At 39.5% G+C, this 19,510-nt stretch overlaps 2 protein-coding genes across 4 annotated transcripts in view; one reads left to right on the top strand and one right to left on the bottom strand.

The window, feature by feature from the left end:
* Positions 1–19,510, bottom strand: part of LOC117985539 (rho GTPase-activating protein 9-like) — a 142,555-nt gene that overhangs the window by 115,789 nt on the left and 7,256 nt on the right. The gene's annotated exons all lie outside the window — the stretch shown is intronic.
* Positions 3,974–19,510, top strand: part of LOC117985549 (A-kinase anchor protein 17A) — a 29,286-nt gene continuing 13,749 nt past the window's right edge. For both annotated transcript variants that reach the window (XM_034972307.2, XM_034972306.2), the window contains exon 1: positions 3,974–4,152. In XM_034972307.2, coding sequence (XP_034828198.1) covers positions 4,095–4,152 — 58 coding nt within the window. In that variant the 5' untranslated portion in view covers positions 3,974–4,094. The remainder of the gene's footprint in view (positions 4,153–19,510) is intronic.

Raw genomic sequence — 19,510 nt, 5'->3', positions numbered from 1 at the left:
CCCGAAGACGGATACAGAAGGCTACTTTTCATCCCGGGAAATCAATAAGTGCCCAAGGGATATTACTTTAGTTTTATTAGTTTACACTACCTCAGGAGGCAGGGCCTTACACTAAAGCTTGTTAATCTACATGTTTGTAAAGATAATATTAAAGATTTTTTTTCATTTATTATATTTAAGTACCTAAATTCACGCGAATTAAGTCGCAACTATCCTCTAGTTTGTCATAAAAAATTGGATCCAATGAAAAATTGGATTGGATGCAATTTCGCATTTATATTAGTACATAGGATAAACAAAGTGATTTTGCGGTTGACCAAAATAATCTGGAGTCTTAATTCATACAAACGCTTTAGATAGAGTTTGTATGAATTGACCCCAGATTATTTTGAGCCATCGATAAATAAAATTCTCTCTAATTTACTTCACATACAGCAACAAAAATGATAATCCTACACCATTTCCAACAATAAATGTGATCTTTCATCCACACGATTATGCTACAATGTTAACTTTCGAACATAAACTGTATAAAAAAACCGACAGAAAGGCCAACAACTTTCAGTGCTCTAGCCATAGAGGTGTCACATAACTAGACCATGCAATGTAATTTTTTTAATCGTTATTTTTAGCCCATGCTTCTTCACTTCGCGGTTAAGTCGCCCCAACTTGTCTTGTAGGACGGGCTTTCAACCAGTCCCCCGATAGTGTAAGAAAAACGTATTCGTCGTAACGGCAACAAATTATGCCCTTTGATTGGTTGATTCGCTGTTTAAATTTTTTCACAGCCAATCAAAGGGCAGAATTTGTTGACGATAACGATAACGATGAAATCGTTATTATCGTTAGGGTATCACGGATTTGGAATACCATTCGCACTGCCAAGGGTCACTGGTAGAGATCTCTCATAGAGATACCTAAGTGTTGCTCTGTCCACTTTTGCTCTCTTTTTCTCTTTACTGTAAATGTTTTTGGTAAAATAAAAAACATTGGCAGGGGTGAGACCCCTCAGTGACGATGAATATGACGCAGAGGTCTGTTACTCTATGATGCGCTATATAACTCGATGGCTCTAGCAACTCATAATACGTTCATTTTTACCGATCATTGTTACGTGCGCACGCGCAAAGACAATAGCGATTGGAGAAAAAATCGCACGCCGGATTATCTATCACTCTTGTTATGAACTGCTTGCTTCATTACTTTTGCTTGCGATTCTACAATCTTACCTTTATTTTCATTTTTTTAAAAGAATATTAGCCATGTTAAATGACTTATATTCCCCTTTCCTCTCCAACTAAGCGTCAGGCTTGTGCTAGGAGTAGGTACGACAATTTAGTGCAACGGACGGGGTTTGAACCGTCGACCTTTCGGTTTTCAGTCCACTCCTGTACCCGTTGAGCTATTGAGGCTCTTGCTTTGCAAGTTTGAAAAAAGTTATATCATACGTGTAGGTATGTGTATAGGTCCCGCAAATTGCTAATGCGCATGGCCGCCATTTTAGTGACGCCAGCACTAGATTGAAGTTTCGAGCTGATGGTATATTTTTATTTCGGCTGACGTCAAAATGACGTCATTTCGATGTTAATGAGACATGGTTCCAGCGCAATAGCTATTTGCGGGACTGTGTATATTTACACAGATCGTAGTCAAGTTATCTAGTCTGTGGTAAAGTGCAGCAGTGGAGTCGGTACAAAAAGCTGCAGGAAAGAACCGTTTCAATGAATGTGAAACATATGAACGAATACATCAGCCGGCACTGAACCGGAACGCCACGGTCCAGCGGCGCTGCGCCATTGTGTGCGCCGTATTACAAACCAGTTACATCTCTACCACTCATTACCTCTCAATATCCTTTCCATACTGATCTAAATATATAAAAGGAAAAGCTAACTGACTGACTGATCTATCAACGCACAGCTCTAACTTCTGGACGGATCGGGCTGAAATTTGGCATGCAGGCAGATACTCGTAGCTATTATGACGTAGGCATCCGCTAAGAAACGATTTTTGAAAATTAAACCTGTAAGGGGGTCAAATAAAGGTTTGAAAGTGTAGTTCACGCTGACGAAGTCGCAAGCATAAGCTTTCCTACCAATAACAATATTCCTTCCAATTTAATTTATATACTTAATTTCGAAAAACTAGAGGTGTGTGTCCAGAATAGGGCCCCCAGAATAGGAAGCCGAAGTTTTAACCACCAGTGGCCCTACCGCGGTTGTTTGACAGCTACAATGTCACGATCGCAATCATCTCTGATTGGTTAATGCTCGCTCACTATTGGCCACAATGCCTTGTTGCAACAAGAGTCGCACAAATTCAGCCAATCAGAACAATTGAGATTGTAATAATGATTGATGCAGGTTTTAGACAATCGCCCTACGGGTTATCTCTGCGTTGACGTTGAAAATCACAGCAAAATAACAGTGAACAGTATTATCGCTTGAAAAATGAAAAAAATCCCAGCAAACCGATTTGTTATCAAACAAAATACTTACGTAGGTAGAGTGGTAGTAAGTACGTGGCTACGTATTGGTATCCACGGTTTTTACGTGACAATTCATTAGTACGTACAAATTAGATTAATTACATTTTTAGGGTTCCGTACCTCAAAAGGAAAAAAGGAACCCTTATAGGATTACTTCGTAGTCTGTCTGTCTGCCCATCGTGTCTGTTAAGAAAACCTATAGGGTACTTAAGTACTTCCCGTTGGAAACATGAAATTTAGCAGATAGGTAGGTCTTATAGCACAAGGGAAAAAACTGAAAACCGTGAATTTGTGGTTATATCACAAGAAAAAAATTTAAATGTGTGCATTAACAAATAATTAGTACCTAGGTAGGTATTTTCATTTTTCAAAGTAAGATAACTATACCAAGTGGGGTATCATATGAAAGGGCTTTACCTGCACATTCTAAAACTGATTTTTATTTACTTTTAAGCATAATAGTTTTTTATTTATCGTGCAAAATGTTGAAAAAAATACCGTTCTCCCCTCCCCTTTATCTCCAAAGTTTACGTCAATCGAAAAATCTGAAATAATTATGGTCAATAGAAGTTTATTTATGTATATTTTACAAAAATAAAATCAACACTCTATATAACTATCATAATTTTTTTGTTATAGGTATGTAACAATAATCCTCTACAGACAAAGTTAGTTTTGCGGTTCGTAACCTAGCAAAAGTGATTCTTACCGTTTTTCTTCTTCTGTAGTACGGAACCCTCGGTGCGCGAGTCTGACTCGCACATGACCGGTTTTGTAATTTTGTTGATTGTTGTAATACAAAAATAACTTGACGATTGTGTTGAAATATGGTTGCAATGCAATGCCGGGTGAAAATATTATGCGACCGAATGAGTTTTCCAGTAAAACTGTACGTTTGGGTACATACGTTTTTTTTTTAATTTACAGACTAGCGCTTGGCTGCAATCAGACCTGGTGGGAAGTGATGATGGAGCCTAAGATGGAGCGCGCTTGCCTAGAAGATGCCTATGCCATTATGCACTCTTGGCATTAGATAATTACCACCCTACCGGCAAAGCCGTGCCGCCAAGCGATTTAGCGTTCCGGTACGATGCCGTGTAGAAACCAAAGGAGTGTGGGTTTAATAAAAAACTGCCATACTCCTTCCAGGTTAGCCCGCTTCCATCTTAGACTGCATCAACACTTACCACCAGGTGAGATTGCAGTCAAGGGCTAACTTGTAACTGAGTAAAAAATAAATAAATAAATGCCTTTCACTGAAATGCACATTTGCCGACAATCGAAAAATCCCACAACAATAAACTCTATGCAACTGCAATAACAATTCATTGACAACGACAAGTGACAACTTGACAACTTTCATTGCCCGATTTCCGCGCCTGTCAAAATTGGAAACACATTTCCACGTATTTTCGCCAAAGGTCTTAAAAAATTATAGTTTTTCACGCCCGAAATTCGCTGTAAATTATGCGTTGAACACTCAAAAAAAGAATTTCAATAATGTAAAGTCTATGGTGTAAGGTGTAGTTTTGTTTATAAATCATAAGTGTTTTACATACCGGAGCGAACCTTTCCTCTTCTGCATTGAGAAGGTCTCCCACCGAAGATGCCTTCGCCTGGCTCGCTAAATGCCTCCGATTCAGCACATAAGAGAGCTCATCCAGGTATCTCAACGTTAAATTGGCCATTTTACACAATCACTGTGATATTACAAGAGCATTTAGTCGCACGATTGTCTAGTATTACAAAGAAACGTTTCACGGGATCACGTAAACAATTTTCTCACTGCACAAGTAACTACGTCCACTCACATCCATTGCTGGCGCGCAACTGCCGACATGGCTTGCACGAATCGCTTCGAGGTCAAATATTTTATTAAATGGATAGCTTAAAGTTATATACTTACTTAAAATCCAAAAATACATAAGAATAACTAGCCTAATCACCTAAATATCGAATGTAAAAAAGTAGATGAAACGGTTTAAAATACGGCTTTCATATTAAACCCCGACACCGAAGCATCCTCAGGAGATGTAGACCTTACAATGCACAATTGCAAAATTACATTGCAATTGTTAATTGTAGGGCCTACCGTCTTCATCTCCTGAAGATGCTCCGGTGTCGGGGCGAAACGTGCGTAGAGTGTGTTTTGGGATTTGTGTGGTGGTGCGTAGTGGTGCGTATTGCTTGCCGAGTTGCTGCTTTTCCTGCATGGTTAGCAGTGGGAGGGCGGGCGGTGCATTTCGCATGCTGCATGTTGCACCATACAGATTCGGCCTGTTTCAGCGGATTATAGCAAATTTAGCTTTTGGTTCATTGTATATCATGGACTTCCGCAAAGTAACGCCTGCTTCTATACAACCGTGTTGATTGATTTTAAAAGTCGTGCATTTCAGCAAGTTTTCCCAATATATTATTTTGTCAACTAGCCAGACATCTCGCAACGTTCACGAAAAGTTGCGCGTAAGTCGTAAGTCGTCACCGCACCGCATTTCCCTGTGGGTGAGGTTACGCAAACGATGAAATGAGTTCAAACTATTATGTCGCGACTCGCGTATTTTATTTCAGTGTAGTTACTGTGACTTTGTACGTGTTAAGTTTTTATATTTCATACTAGCTGATGCCTGCAACGTCACCCGCGTGCATTTAGGTATTTTGAAAATCTCGTGGGAACTCTTTGATTTTCCGAGATAAAAAGCCACAGTCTACGAGATGCAAGCTATCTCTGTACCGGATTTCATTTAAAAAAAAAATTAAATCGATGAGCCTTTAAATAATCCCGTGGGATTAATTTTCGATACCCAGAGGGCCGGTTCCATAATTTTTGATATTCGGAATATTCTTCAAGTGTAAGTAAAATACTTCAGTAGGTAAAATTATAAAAATGAGCACAAAAAATAAGATAATGAATACGATTGCCATTTAAATATCACAAATAGGTACAGTACGCAGCCGAAAGTAATGTACATCGATCTTTAGAAGGAGATAGCAGATTTGTAGAGCACTGTCTCGGTCGTCGTTGAGAGTTGGAGACTGACAAAACATCATATGGGTATGAGTGACGTAGACAACGCTCTACAAAGCTAAAATGTCATTCTAAAGGCTTCATCACTTTTGGACGCGTACTGTATATAGTTAGGTAGGTACCTACTCTAATGTGATAAACATAAAACACAACGATCCCAAACTAACCGGCTCGTTGGAAAGCCTGGAGCACCGCAGAGACGTTAGCTCTCTATGCGTGTTCTATCGCCTGTATAATGGGGAGTGCTCTGAAGAGCTTTTTGACCTCATTCCACCCTCTTTTTTCTACAACCGCACCGCGCGCCACCGTAAGGAATTTCACCCTCACCATCTGGGTGTCTGGTGCACTTCGACCGTCCGCTGCGCCAGATCCTTCTTTCCACGCACGTGCAAACTGTGGAACCAACTCCCATCGGCGGTGTTCCCACTAGATTATAACATGGGGTTATTCAAGGGGCGGACCAACAAATTCCTAAAAGGCCGGCAACGCATCGGCGGCTCCTCTGGTGCTGCAAATGTTCATGGGCGGCGGTAATCACTTAACATCAGGTGACCCGCCTGCTCGCTTGCTCGCTATATCTATTAAAAAAAAATAAAAAATAAAAAATAAAAAAAAAAAAATCTTTTTTATTCAAATAAACTTTTACAAGTAGGTAGTCCTACTTTCGAATCATCGGGTGCATCTACCACTGGTTCGGAATGCCTTTCCTACCGAAACGAACAAATTGTGTACAAAAATAAGATAATCCATGCATTATAAATACTATCCGTCCCGGCTTACTCACGTGTGTAGTCGACGTTAGCCCGACTAGTTTCGAACCCATCCGGGGTCCTTTTTCAAGGGAGTCCGTCCGCTTCAAGGGAGTGGGATAGTATTTATAATGGAATTCACTCACGGTAGTTTAAACGCTAAAATAATCCATGCATTTGCCATTTATATATTATCGCAAATGGGTATTTGGTGCAAATAAGATGCGCTGGTAAAAATTACCGGTTAACCGATGCAAGGGATCAAATGACACTTATCTGGTTATTGATCCCTACTATTGTGAAGCACCGGATGAGGAATAGACCATGACAGCGAGCACTGGAGTGTCTGCAGTGTAGTGTGATATACATAGGGCTAAGGACCGTGTATGCACTATGTAGGTATATAAAGTAACTTCATATATGATGCTCGCGACTTCGTCCGCGTGGATTTAGGTTTTTAAAAATCCCGTGGGAACCCTTTGATTTTCTGAGATAAAAAGCCTATGCTAAAAGCTAGCCTTCCCCGGGATGCAAGCTGTATCTGTACCAAATTTCGTTAAAAATCGGTTGAACGGATGGGCCGTGAAAGGCTAGCAGACAGACAGACACACTTTACCATCCATACTTCCATACTCCATACTAATATTATAAATGCAAAGGTGTGTCTGTCTGTCTGTCTGCTAGCTTTTCACGGCTCAACCGTTCAACCGATTTTGACGAAATTTGGTACAGCGATAACTTTCATCCCGGGAGCGATACTTTTTATCCCGGAAAAGTGTAGAATTCCCACAGGATTTTTAAAAACGTAAATCCACGCGGGCATCATCTAGTTTAAAATATAAGTATGGATAAGTAGGTAATCTAAATATATAAAAGGAAAATGTGACTGAAAGGTGGTGAAAAATTCAATGGCAATTTTTTTATATATAAATACATATACCTACTTAGATATTTGTGCTTTGTTATTGCACAATCAATTATCATAATTCAATGTCGAATCACGCCAGCCATTGGATACCTGCTTCCGGTTTGATTTGACACCACAGGCCACAGCATAAACAAGCGTAAAATACCTAGAAACTGTAAATAATAATTTAGTAATCTAAATTTATAAAATGAAAAGCTCACTGACTGACTGATCTATCCACGCAAAGCTCAAACTACTGGACGGATCGGGCTGAAATTTGACATGCAGATAGCTATTATGACGTAGACATCCGCTAAGAAAAGATTTTTGAAAATTGAAATAGCGGTTTCAAATTTGTGTAGTCCACGCGTACGAAGTCGCGAGCATAAGCTAGTTGTGAATACGAAAGTGTGTGTCTGTTAGCTTTTCACGGACCATCCGTTTAACCTATTTTGACGAAAATCAGTCGAGGAACTTTCTATCCCTGAAAATCAAAAAGTTCCTACGGGATTTTCAAAAACCTAAATCCACGGGGACGAAGTCGCGTCGCGATGTATTCCTTCACCGTCAAAGCAAGTGATATGTAAAGTACGCGACAGGTCGAGATGACAATCAGGGTGACGACGGCCCGCACCCCTGCGCTAACGTGTGGGCACACGAGTAGATAGTGTGGTGTGGGTGTGCGGGGCATCCCCCCGCCTCATACCCCGATTGCCATCGCAACCTGCCGCGTACTATAGAGGCAACCAATCGATAACAATACTTCTGTTATCTATGGAGGCAACGCAATAGCTCCGAAAGGTCATCCTAATATTTTCTGCAGAGAGTTTAAGCATCCTGATATTATAATGACCAGTGTTGTAATAATATTATACTTACTTGGATGTGAAAAAACAGGGAATACCAAGCCATCCGTTAATTGCCAAACGCTTCCCGCTATCGCTTAGGCTGAAGGAAATAATGTAACATCGAGCGAAACAGTAAGTGTGAATAAAACATAATAAAAGAACAATCTATGAGAGTGTACAGTTTGGTATTTAGGCTCATGATGTAAGAGAAAGATTCACAAAACAACGTTAAACCATTTAATTCTAGTTTCATTATACTTAGGCGCCATCTCCATGGACGAGAGAATCGCGGGGAAAGTCTTGCCGTGTGACAAAATCCGATATAAACTATCGCCGCGATAGATTGACCCTAAGGCCCGCCATACACGGACTGCTCGAGCGGTTAGCCAGTGATCAACATACACGGACCGCTCTTGCAGTCAGAGTCAACAGCTTGAAGCAGTTTTAAGCTAACTGCACGATGGCAACTTCAAGCTTCAAGCAATTTCAATGCGGGCGGGAAGCGTGCGCGACGTGGAATGAGGAGCGCGGGCGGAGGTAACTGCGCGAGAGCGGTCGACAGCTCGAGCAGTCAGTGTATGCCTGGCGACTGCTTGACCGCCCAACCGCCCGAAGCAGTTGCAACTGCTTCAGCGGTTCGTGTATGTACGTTCGTAGAAGTCTGTAGTTCAATACGCAGTCGCAGCTTGAAGCAGTTCATCCTGACTGCTTCAAGCTGTCCGTGTATGGCTGGTCTAAGAGTTATTGTATCGGATTTTGTCACACGGCGATCGCCGCGATTCTCTCGTCCATGGAGATGGCGCCTTAGTAATAATTATGATGCTTATATAACACGAGTTTACAACTTCTCTTAGACATCAGGCTCAACGTAATTTTAGCGTTAACTTTATCGGAACAAATAAATGATTTTTTATTATACTTAATAGATGATGCCCGCGACTTCGTTTACGTGGATTTAAGTTTCTTAAAAATTCCGGGACTGAAATTAGCCGTTGTCCTTGCTCAGGATGCAAGATAATATCTTTGTACCAGATTTCGTCACAATCGGTTACAAGAATGGGCTGTAAAAAGCTAGCAGACAAACAGACACACATTCGTATTTATAATACTAGATAAGTACTATGGCTAACGAGTATATAGTTTGGATTTTTTTACTTATGCCATTTAAACTCACAACCTATCTTACAACCTATGACCTTCATTCTCTATTTAATCGCTTAGGTGTATTTTAAAAAATCATTTCTTAGTGCTCACCTATGCCTATATGAAATTCCTGTGTAAAATTTTCTCATGCTCCTACCTAGACTATGCATTGTCATTCAGTCAGTCAGGTATTTTCCTCGCCACAGCGGGCATGAGTAGAGCAGGTTACCCAAAAACTCAAGAAAAATCTGATGGAGCTTCTGAAATGTTACCGAGAAAATAACTTCGCAAAACTTTTTCTCTGTAAACATCTCATCGATTACCTAGTCATTACAGTTGATCAAATTGCACATCATCGATTGCCTAGACTGACTTATGCAACTAGATATTACCTCAAAGCAAATCTTTGACCAATCCGTGTAGCATTACTGCTGAAAGTAATGTGTTTCTTTCGCAAACCGTTTAACTTTGATAATGTCAATCGTTAAGTAGGTTAGCTGGGAAACCTAGATTTCTTAATATAATTGTAAGTAGGTAAATAATCTGTCCACTCTAAGAGATACTCTTAGCTAGGGGCCTAACATTTGAAGAGATAGATATACCTAGATTTTTCATAAGTGAGGTTAGAACATTTCAATTTTTTTTCATAGTTTTGCTCTGTCGGAGGACTAGCTTTAATTTTTTTAGCATTTCGATTGGCAGAAACTTTTTAAACTCCCTAAATTATGGGAAGCTAGCTTGGGCACAGCTTAGGTCACCACATCAGACAGTATCAAACAAGCGTAGATTAAAATGAAAGTAATATGGTTTAGGAATTATTTTACTTTACATAAAAAAATATTTAATTTAAGTCTGCCCATATATCCAATCCATACTCCGTAATTTTTTACTGACTTCAAAAAACGAGGTTCTGTATTCGACGCGTATTTTTTTTTTTAGAATATTAGCCGTATTAACAATAATGTCTCGAGCACTTCGGTCAAAGAGTTACCGTACTCGGCCGAAAGTAATGTATCTCGGCCTTTAGAATGACGATTTGGTTTTATAGAGCGTTGTCTCTGTTACTCATACCTATATACCTATATGACGTTTTATCGGTCTCAACGACTGGGACAGCGCTCTACAAATCTGCTATCTCCTTCTGAAGGTCGATGTACATTACTTTCGGCCGCGTACCTACTGTATGTGCGTTTTTAAGTAATTAAATATCACTTGCTTTAACGGTGAAGGAATACATCTGAAAGGATAGAATTATATTTCAAAATATTATTATTTTGAATTCCGTACATCGTATTGATAAATAAATAAATACAAAAAAGAAATTTACATGAGCTTTAGGACTAGGTCTACTTCCAAAATGGGAGGCTCTTATCTGAGAATTCATTAACTATCCGTCTAATGTATATGCCATGCCGACCATTTATCTAGATAGATACGTTTTACCATACAATGAATTCCGGTCGCCATCTTTGTTTCCGTTCGCTTTCACTGCAATTAAAAGTGATACGTGGATTTTTGCACACTGCTTGTGTGCCCGCGACTTTGTCTGCTTATTAAACAGATTAATTACACGTCTGTCTACGGAGGACCATCGTTTACTTCGGTCACATCGCAAGAAAGAACGCCAGCGATATTGAAAAATTAATGATCTCTACTCTCTGTAATGATCGAAGGAAAGAGACCCGCGCACGTTTTTTTTATTCAGATAAAATTTAGCCCTTGACTGCAATCTCATCTGGTGGTAAGTGATGGCGCAGTCTAAGATGGAAGCGGGCTAACCTGGCAGTTTTTTTTTTATTAAACCCATGCCCCTTTGGTTTCACGGCACACGGCATCTTACCGGAACGCTAATCGCTTGGCGGCTTTTACCGGTAGGGTGGCAACTATAGCCACGGCCGAAGCCTCCCACCAGACCAGAAATTTAGACATTATAAAGTTCCAAACTCCTGCCAGGAATCGATCCCGGGACCTGCCACTATTAAGACTACAATGCTTTCCACTGCGCCAGGGAGTTCGCGTGGATTTAGGTATTTAAAAATCCCGTAGGAACTCTTTGATTTTCGCGGAAAACAGTAGCCTGTCACTCTCCAGGTCTTAAACTATACCCATGCAAAAAATCACGTCGATTCTTTGCTCCGTTACGACGTGATTGAAGGACAAACCAACAAATAAACACACTTTCGCATTTATAATATGTGTAGAGATTTTCAATGAAAAAAGTAGGTACGGATAACATTCATTAATATTTTTTTTTTTTGTTCGGCGTCAGGCATGTTTGCAGAAGCACGAACGGATGATTTCTATGCCATAATAAGGAAAAGGACGTCATCCATCCTGGCAAGGCTGCGTTCGAGCTCCAACAGTATCCTGAATATGATGGCGGGAAAGCTGGATACGCCAATTCTCCAGCATTTCATTCAAGTTCTCGTCCGGTAAATACGCAGAGTATTGACCGGACGAGGGCTTGAAAGTGATCCCAAAATCTAATTGTTTGCGCCCTATTATGATAGCTGTTGTAAAAATAAAATAATAATAAAATGTTTTTAAGTTTTTAAGCATTATACTAACAAAATATACTAACATAGTTTTTTAAGCATTATATGTGTACTAACAAAATATGGGTCTTTGTTGCCTTATTAAATAAAGAATTAAATTAAATTAAATTAAAATATATTACTTCGCCAGGGCCATTGAACAAACAAAATGGCACCGACTCAGTGGTGCTTTAGCACCAATGCAACCTTAGTGACGTCTGGATTTCAAACGGCTCGTTCATTAGTATCTAAGAGGTGGCGCTGATTTATATGGTTCCAAAACCGTGAAAAGTTTTGTTCGCTTGACCATATCTTGTCATTTATATCGATGACAGAAAAGTAAGTAGCTAACAAAATAATCTAAGGAACTTTATTTGATGGGAATGTATTTGTTCAGAAACCCTTGCGACTATGACGGCAAAGATGCGGTTTCTCTCACTATAGTATCATATTCCATGCCCGGTGCGAGGACGACCGTCCCAGGGTGTCAACTTACAATTTACATGCACACTGACTTTCCTACATCATTGTAGGTAGGTACATATTACTTGCACAGGTATGCCGCAATAAGTACTTACTACGTAAATTTCCCTAATTTAACTCCTTACGGGTTGAATTTTCAAAAATCTTTTCTTAGCGGATGTCTACGTCATAATATACATTGAACCAAAAGCTTAATTTGCCATAATCCGCTGAACCAGGTTGAATCTGTATGGTGCAGCATGTAGCATGCCACATGCACCGCCCGCTCTCAGTCAGTCTGTCAAGAAACCTACAGGGTACTTCCTGTTGACCTAGAATCGTGAAATTTGGCAGGTAGGTAGATCTTATAGCTGACATTTGGGGAAAAATCTGAAAACCGTGAATTTAGGGTTAGATTACACAAAAAAAACTAAATTGTGGTCATGAACTAATAATTAGTATTTTCAACTTTCAAAGTGAGTGACTATATCAAGTGGGGTATCATATGAAAGGTCTTCACCTGTTCATTCTAAAACAGATTTTTATTTATTTTTATGCATCATAGTTTTTGAATTATCGTGCAAAATGTCGAAAAAATACGACTGTAGTACGGAACCCTCATTGCGCGAGCCTGACTCGCACTTGGCCGGTTTTTCCTTTTGAGGTACGGAACCCTAAAAACCAGCCACTAGGCAAGCAATACGCACCACCACCACGCAATATTTTTTTATTGAGCTCTTAAGTGGGCTCAGTTCGGTGCTTTCTTCATACAAACGTTGGAGGGTAATTACTACATTATTTGATATTGTATGCTCAAAACTAAGTATTATATCGATTAATCTCGTCATTATCTAGGTTTATTGATATATGAAACATTAAAAAAAAAATATGTTTTAAAGTTACGAGCCTCAAAAGATTCCTATTTTAAGACAAAATTTATGACAACTTTGGGCGTTAATAAATAAGATTAGGGGTATGAAAATTGTAAAGGAATTTAACATTAGACATACTTTATTTATTCATTAGTTGAAATAACTATACTTTGTAGACATAAAGCTAGTAGTTTTTTCTCAAAAATACTTTTCCTAAACCCTTGATTTCGGTGAAAATCATCGTGCCTCTCACCTTTCTCATACAATGTCAAGTGAAAAGCAAACAGGTACGGTCGATCGTACTGCGTCACCTTAACTCAGCTATAAAATTTCATTTACCTACCTATATCTTAGTTATAACGGTAGGTGCCTACTGTTAACTGTTTTAATTGGCTAACAGGTTTATTTTTACACTCATCATGATCAACCCATCGCCGGCTCACTGCTGAGCACGGTCCTCTCAGAGTGAGAAGGCCATAGTCTACCACGCTGGCCATGTGCGGATTGATAGACTTCACACCTAATTAAACCTAATCATACCTAATTAAATAACACTTGCTTTAACGGTGAAGAAAAACATCGTGAGGAAACCTGCATGCCTGAGAGTTCTCCATGATGTTCTCAAAGGTGTGTGAAGTCTACCAATCCGCACATGGCTAGCGTGGTAGACTATGGCCAAGGGCGGATTCTCACTCTGAGAGGAGACCCGTGCTCTGTAGTGAGCCGGCGATGGGTTGATCATGATGATGATGATGATACGAATCGTGTCGAGTAGACAAACACATATTTTTCTCTAACACAATTTAAAACTAATTGATAGAAATACGTCGCATCGCAGAATCCATACAAGTGTCTGCTTTCTAAGGTCACTGTGTAATAGGGCAACCATAAGTCCGTATTTCTTTCATATTTTTGTCCTACTTTTATAACATTTAAAGATGTCCAATACTTTTTGTTCTTTACAGGATTTGAATTTAATCCATATTTCCATACTAGTCTAAATATGTAAAACGAAAAGGTGACTGACTGATCTATCAACGCACAGCTCAAACTACTGGACGGATCGGGCTGAAATTTGCGTGCAAAGAACAAGAAAGATGGTAGTTTGCTACTTACTGCCCATGACAGCTCGAACTTCGTCTCTCGTAGCACCGCAGTCCCGTCGACCACGTTGACCACGACCCTTGCAATTGGGTTGAAAATTGAAATATCGCCAAATAAAAACATCAAATTAATTGTGGTATGTGGCCGTTAACTACATTAAAATATGACTAAACGTGGGATTTATAAACATCCACGTGGACAAAGCCGCAGACATCAACTATATTTGGTACAGAGACAGCTTGCATTCTGGAGACGGATGCAAGCTAGGTGCTATTTGTCCCGAAACTCTACTCAAGTAGGTAACTCCGTCGACTACTTTTCGAGTTTTGCAGACACAATCATACAAAAGCTGAATTTTTTATGAAAATTATGGTCTCCCTACTCTGAACCAGTGTATCTGTAGATTAACTCCTCTCGTCTCCTAACGGTACCTAACCTATCCGGTGAACACAAAAAAATGTGAAAGGCCAAAGAATAAAACAGATTTATTTATAGAACATGCACATTGCATAATAAATACCTACTACAGTGCGCAGGAGAAAGTATGTAATGTACATCGACCTTTAGAAGGAGATAGTGGATTTGTAGAGCGTTGTCTCTGTCATTGAGACCGACAAAACGTCGTATAGGTATAAGCGACAGAGACAACGCTCTGCAAAGCCGAAATGTCATTCTAAAGGCCGATGTACTTACATTATTTATCGCCGCGCGTACTGTTCAATGTTTTTATCTACTAGGTACTATGTCTTGTTCGTTGACCTCCTTTTCGGAGGGTCCGTGGTTCGATCCCGGATACGCACCTTTAACGTTCCGGAGTTATTCACGCAATTAAGTATCACTAGCTTTAATGGTGAAGGAAAACATCGTGAGGAAACCTGCATGCCTGAGAGCTCTCCATAATGTTCTCAAAGGTGTGTGAAGCCATCATCATATCATGCCAGCCAGGATCATTTGCATACATAAAATCCATTGCACTACAATGTACTGTTTTTAAGGTTCCGTACTTGATGACGAAAAATGACGTTTAGGTACCAAAAACTTTTCCCGACTAATTTTCAAAAAACCCCGCGCACTTTTAGCTTTACAGCTGTAAACCGCGCGTACAGCACTATTTTTCCTTTTTTAAAATTACAGACTATACGCGACGAACGACGCCAAATATTGTTGATCCATCTACGCTCATATTCTTTGAAATATAGACATTATATTATCTTCTATCCTCATACCAACTTTGGAGCAAAAAATCTATGACAAATCGTTCGTCAACCCACGTGCATAATTTGAACCCATTTGTATATCTCTTTTGGTTATTTTAACCCACTTTAACTTTGCTACTTCCTAACACTAAGTATCTGTCATGAAAAATTAAGGCCGTCTAACAAGCGCCCGAGAGGCTGCGTTTCGGGCGTTTACTAAAATTGTATGAATTTCTATGGAACGGATAACATAGTATCAAGCGCTGCTGTCGTTTATATGCGCCCAAGTCAAACGTACTATACGTTTCAAGTGATCTACATATACTTATACCTACTTTGAAATGTAATGTCGAATTTGTACAAAAATTCAATTTTAGCAAATAAATCAAAAAAAGATTCTCCAAAAGAGCGATCGCGCACTCATCCGATCCGAATCCGTAAAAATACGAATACAAAAAATTTCTACGAGAATACCTATGTCATAAGCTTACCATACAAAACAAAAAAGGAACGTATTTTCACGGACTCGGATCTATTAATCGGATTAAAATAGAATATGTTTTTATTCAAGTAGACTTTTTACAAGCGCTTTCGAATCGTCGCGTCGGGTAGTTTTAATTTACCACTGGTTCGGAATGCCGTTCCTACCGAGAAGAACCAGCAAGAAACTCGGCGGTTGCTCTTTTTAATTTTAATTTTACAATTTACAATGTTATATACTTACCGTACGAATGTAATACCTACTCATTATAAACGCCGGCTTCGGATACCGCGTCACGCGCTTCATGAATTAAATTAGATAAGGTTGATGACATGTTAATATTGAAAGAGAGTTTTAAATTATTATTATTATAATGTATTAGCTACAGCCCATACAACTTTATAGTAGATAGGTATTTAGGTAGGTATGTTCTACAAAAACATTGGGCACTATGTCATATCGATCGCTCTATCATTATTGATTACCTATCTAGTTTGAAAAAGTTGTAAAAAATAGTGGCTTTAGTACAACTTTTCAAAAATATTTATAAAATTACAAAAACGGGAAAATATAATAACATAAAATACAATACAATTTTCATTGCAGACAATTTAGGTTCAAGTGTTTTATTTAAAATATGGATATGTGTATCAACTATCATTTTAATTATTATCTTGTTTGTTTCCATAAAATAAATAAATTGAATTAAATTCAATTTGAAACACCTCCATAGTGAGGGCACTGAGGGTAAGTCCACAGTCCGCACATCGAAATTTTCTTCGACATAGTAAGGAAATTGTATAAAGCCGGGATGTGTACATATCACAGACCCCCCGATAAAAGGCGCCCTAAGCACGTCCTTAACGATCCCGACGATCAAATCATGACCAACAATGCTTCCTATCTCGTAGGGCTACACAATCCAACCTTATTATTCTCGGTTATGGAACTTAATTTGTTGTTATGGTTAAACTGACGCATGTTTCTTCTGCTTCGCTTGTCACAGTGAACTTCATAATCTAAAACACACGTGCACGCGTCCCGGACGCACGTGCGTTCTTATACCTACCTACCAACCGAACCTATAATCCACTTTTGTAAAGAAATATCCAAAAGAAAGATCCGGAGAACGGTAATTAACGGCGGAGACTTTCCGGCTTTTCTCAGTAGTATCTTCTTTCCGAACCGGTGGTTGATGACCACGGAACCCATCACCGGCTCACTACCGAGACCGGGTTTCCTCTCAGAATGAGAAGGGTTTTTTAATTAAATTAAAGAATATTAGCCAAGTTAATTGCTGACTAATTTCCCCTCCAATTAAGGGTAAAGCTTGAGCTAGGAGTAGGTACGACAATAGTGCAACGGGTGGGATTGGAGTGGAACCGGCGACCTTTCGGTTTTCAGTCCGCTCCATTAACTGTTGAGCGATCGATGTTCTTATTTGGTCGTAGTCCACCATGCTGGCAAAGTGCGAATTGGCAGACTTCACAGACCTTTGAGAACGAAGCAACTATTAACTTATAGCCTCAATAGCTCAACGGTTAGAGGTGCGGACTGAAATTCGAAAGGTCGCCGGTTCAAACCATACCCGTTGCACTATTATCGTACCTACTCCTAGCACAAGCTGAAGAGGAAAGGGGAATTTTATTAAAGAGCCATGGCTAATATACTTTTATAAAAATAAAAACACTAAAATATCGTGAGAAAACCTGTATGCCTGAGAGTTTTCAAAGGTGTGTGAGGTCTGTCAATCCGCACTTGGTCTGTTTGGCGGACTATAGCCAAATCATTCTCATTCTGAGGACCCGTTCCCAGTAGTGGACCGGTGGTGGGTCGGTCAGGATGAGGATGATGATCATAAGTTTTCTCTACGATATTGTTGTAGAGTTGTGCAATGATTGTTTACATACCATCCATCTATCGTTGCTATTATAATGTAACGCCACGCCTCCCGACCGGCGCGGCGGCGCGCTGTTGCAACAGGGACAAACGATATTATAAATTATATCGGTGTGGTGCAAATCACAAGATATTAGCGTTTTTAAATGCCATTCAAATGCCATTTGGTCCATGAGGTACGAAGTAGGAATACCGAATTATAGTGGCTAATATAATAAACTCTATCATCAAGCATCACCTAACGAATCCCAATAATTTCTCTAACAATAATATGTTTGTAGAGTTGTGCAACGATTCTTTACATACCATCCAGCCGTCGTAACTATTTACTATTATAATGTAACGCCACGCCTCCTGGCCGACGCGCTGTTGCAACAGGGACAAACGATATTATACATTATATCGGTGTGGTGCAAATCACAAGATATTAGCGTTTTTAAATGCCATTCAAATGCCATTTGGTCCATGAGGTACGAAGTAGGAATACCGAATTATAGTGGATAATATAATAAACTCTATCATCAAGTATCACCTAACGAATCCCAATAATTTCTCTAACAATATGTTTGTAGAGTTGTGCAACGATTCTTTACATACCATCCAGCCGTCGTAACTATTTACTATTATAATGTAACGCCACGCCTCCTGGCCGACGCGCTGTTGCAACAGGGACAAACGATATTATACATTATATCGGTGTGGTGCAAATCACAAGATATTAGCGTTTTTAAATGCCATTCAAATGCCGTTTGGTCCATGAGGTACGAAGTAGGAATACCGAATTATAGTGGCTAATATAATAAACTCAATCATCAAGCATCACCTAACGAATCCCGGTAATTTCTCTAACAATATGTTTGTAGAGTTGTGCAACGATTCTTTACATACCATCCAGCTGTCGTAACTATTTACTTTTATAATGTAACGCTACGCCTCCTGACCGGCGCGCAGTTGCAACAGGGACAAATGATATTATAAATTATATCGGTGCGGAGCAAATCACAAGATATTAGCGTTTTTAATGTCATTCAAATGCCTAAACGCGGGTGCATACTACCAGTTATTAGCGTTTGAATCACAATCAAGTTTCGAATGCCATTCGGTCCATATAATAGAAAGTGTGAGGATTTCAAAAGAATATCAAATTATAGCGGCTAATAAAATAAACTCTGTATCATGATTCAAGAGTCGCATAACGGATCCCGCTGTTTTTTCAATAATATGTTTGTAGAGTTGGGCAATAATTGTTTACAAACCATCCATCTGTCGTTGCTATTATAATGTAACGCCACGGGTCCCGACCGGCGCACTGTTGCAACAGGGACAAACGATATTTATACGCAACCCGCTCGTCGCTTATGCCTTAGGTACGAGCGGAAAGACAATCGCTCGTGATGTCAATTCATTACCGCCCGTGAGTCGGTCTCACGATCGCAGACTTTCACTGGCCCGCCTTATGCGATTTTAATGATGATTTAATATCGGCGCACTGCGGTATGAATCAAAATAAATACTTGTACAAAGTTATAATTTATAGCACTAGTGTTATAATAGCACCGGAGATGCGTAATGGAAACTTATTGCGTAATAGGGCCTCGATAGCTCAACGGTTAATGGAGCGGACTGAAAAGCGGAGCGGTCGTCGGTTCATATCCCACCCGTTGCACTATTGTCGTACCTACTCCTAGCACAAGCTTTACGATTAATTTCAGGGGAAAGGTGAATATTAGTCAGCAATTAACTTGGCTATTATTCTTTAAAAAAAAGTACTTATAGAAGACTTACTATGTAGATATGTACCT

The sequence above is a fragment of the Maniola hyperantus genome, chromosome 9, assembly GCF_902806685.2.
Source record: "Maniola hyperantus chromosome 9, iAphHyp1.2, whole genome shotgun sequence".
Classification (NCBI taxonomy): domain Eukaryota; kingdom Metazoa; phylum Arthropoda; class Insecta; order Lepidoptera; family Nymphalidae; genus Maniola; species Maniola hyperantus.
Note: the sequence above shows the minus strand (reverse complement) of the source record. Positions and strands in the feature narration are given on the sequence as shown.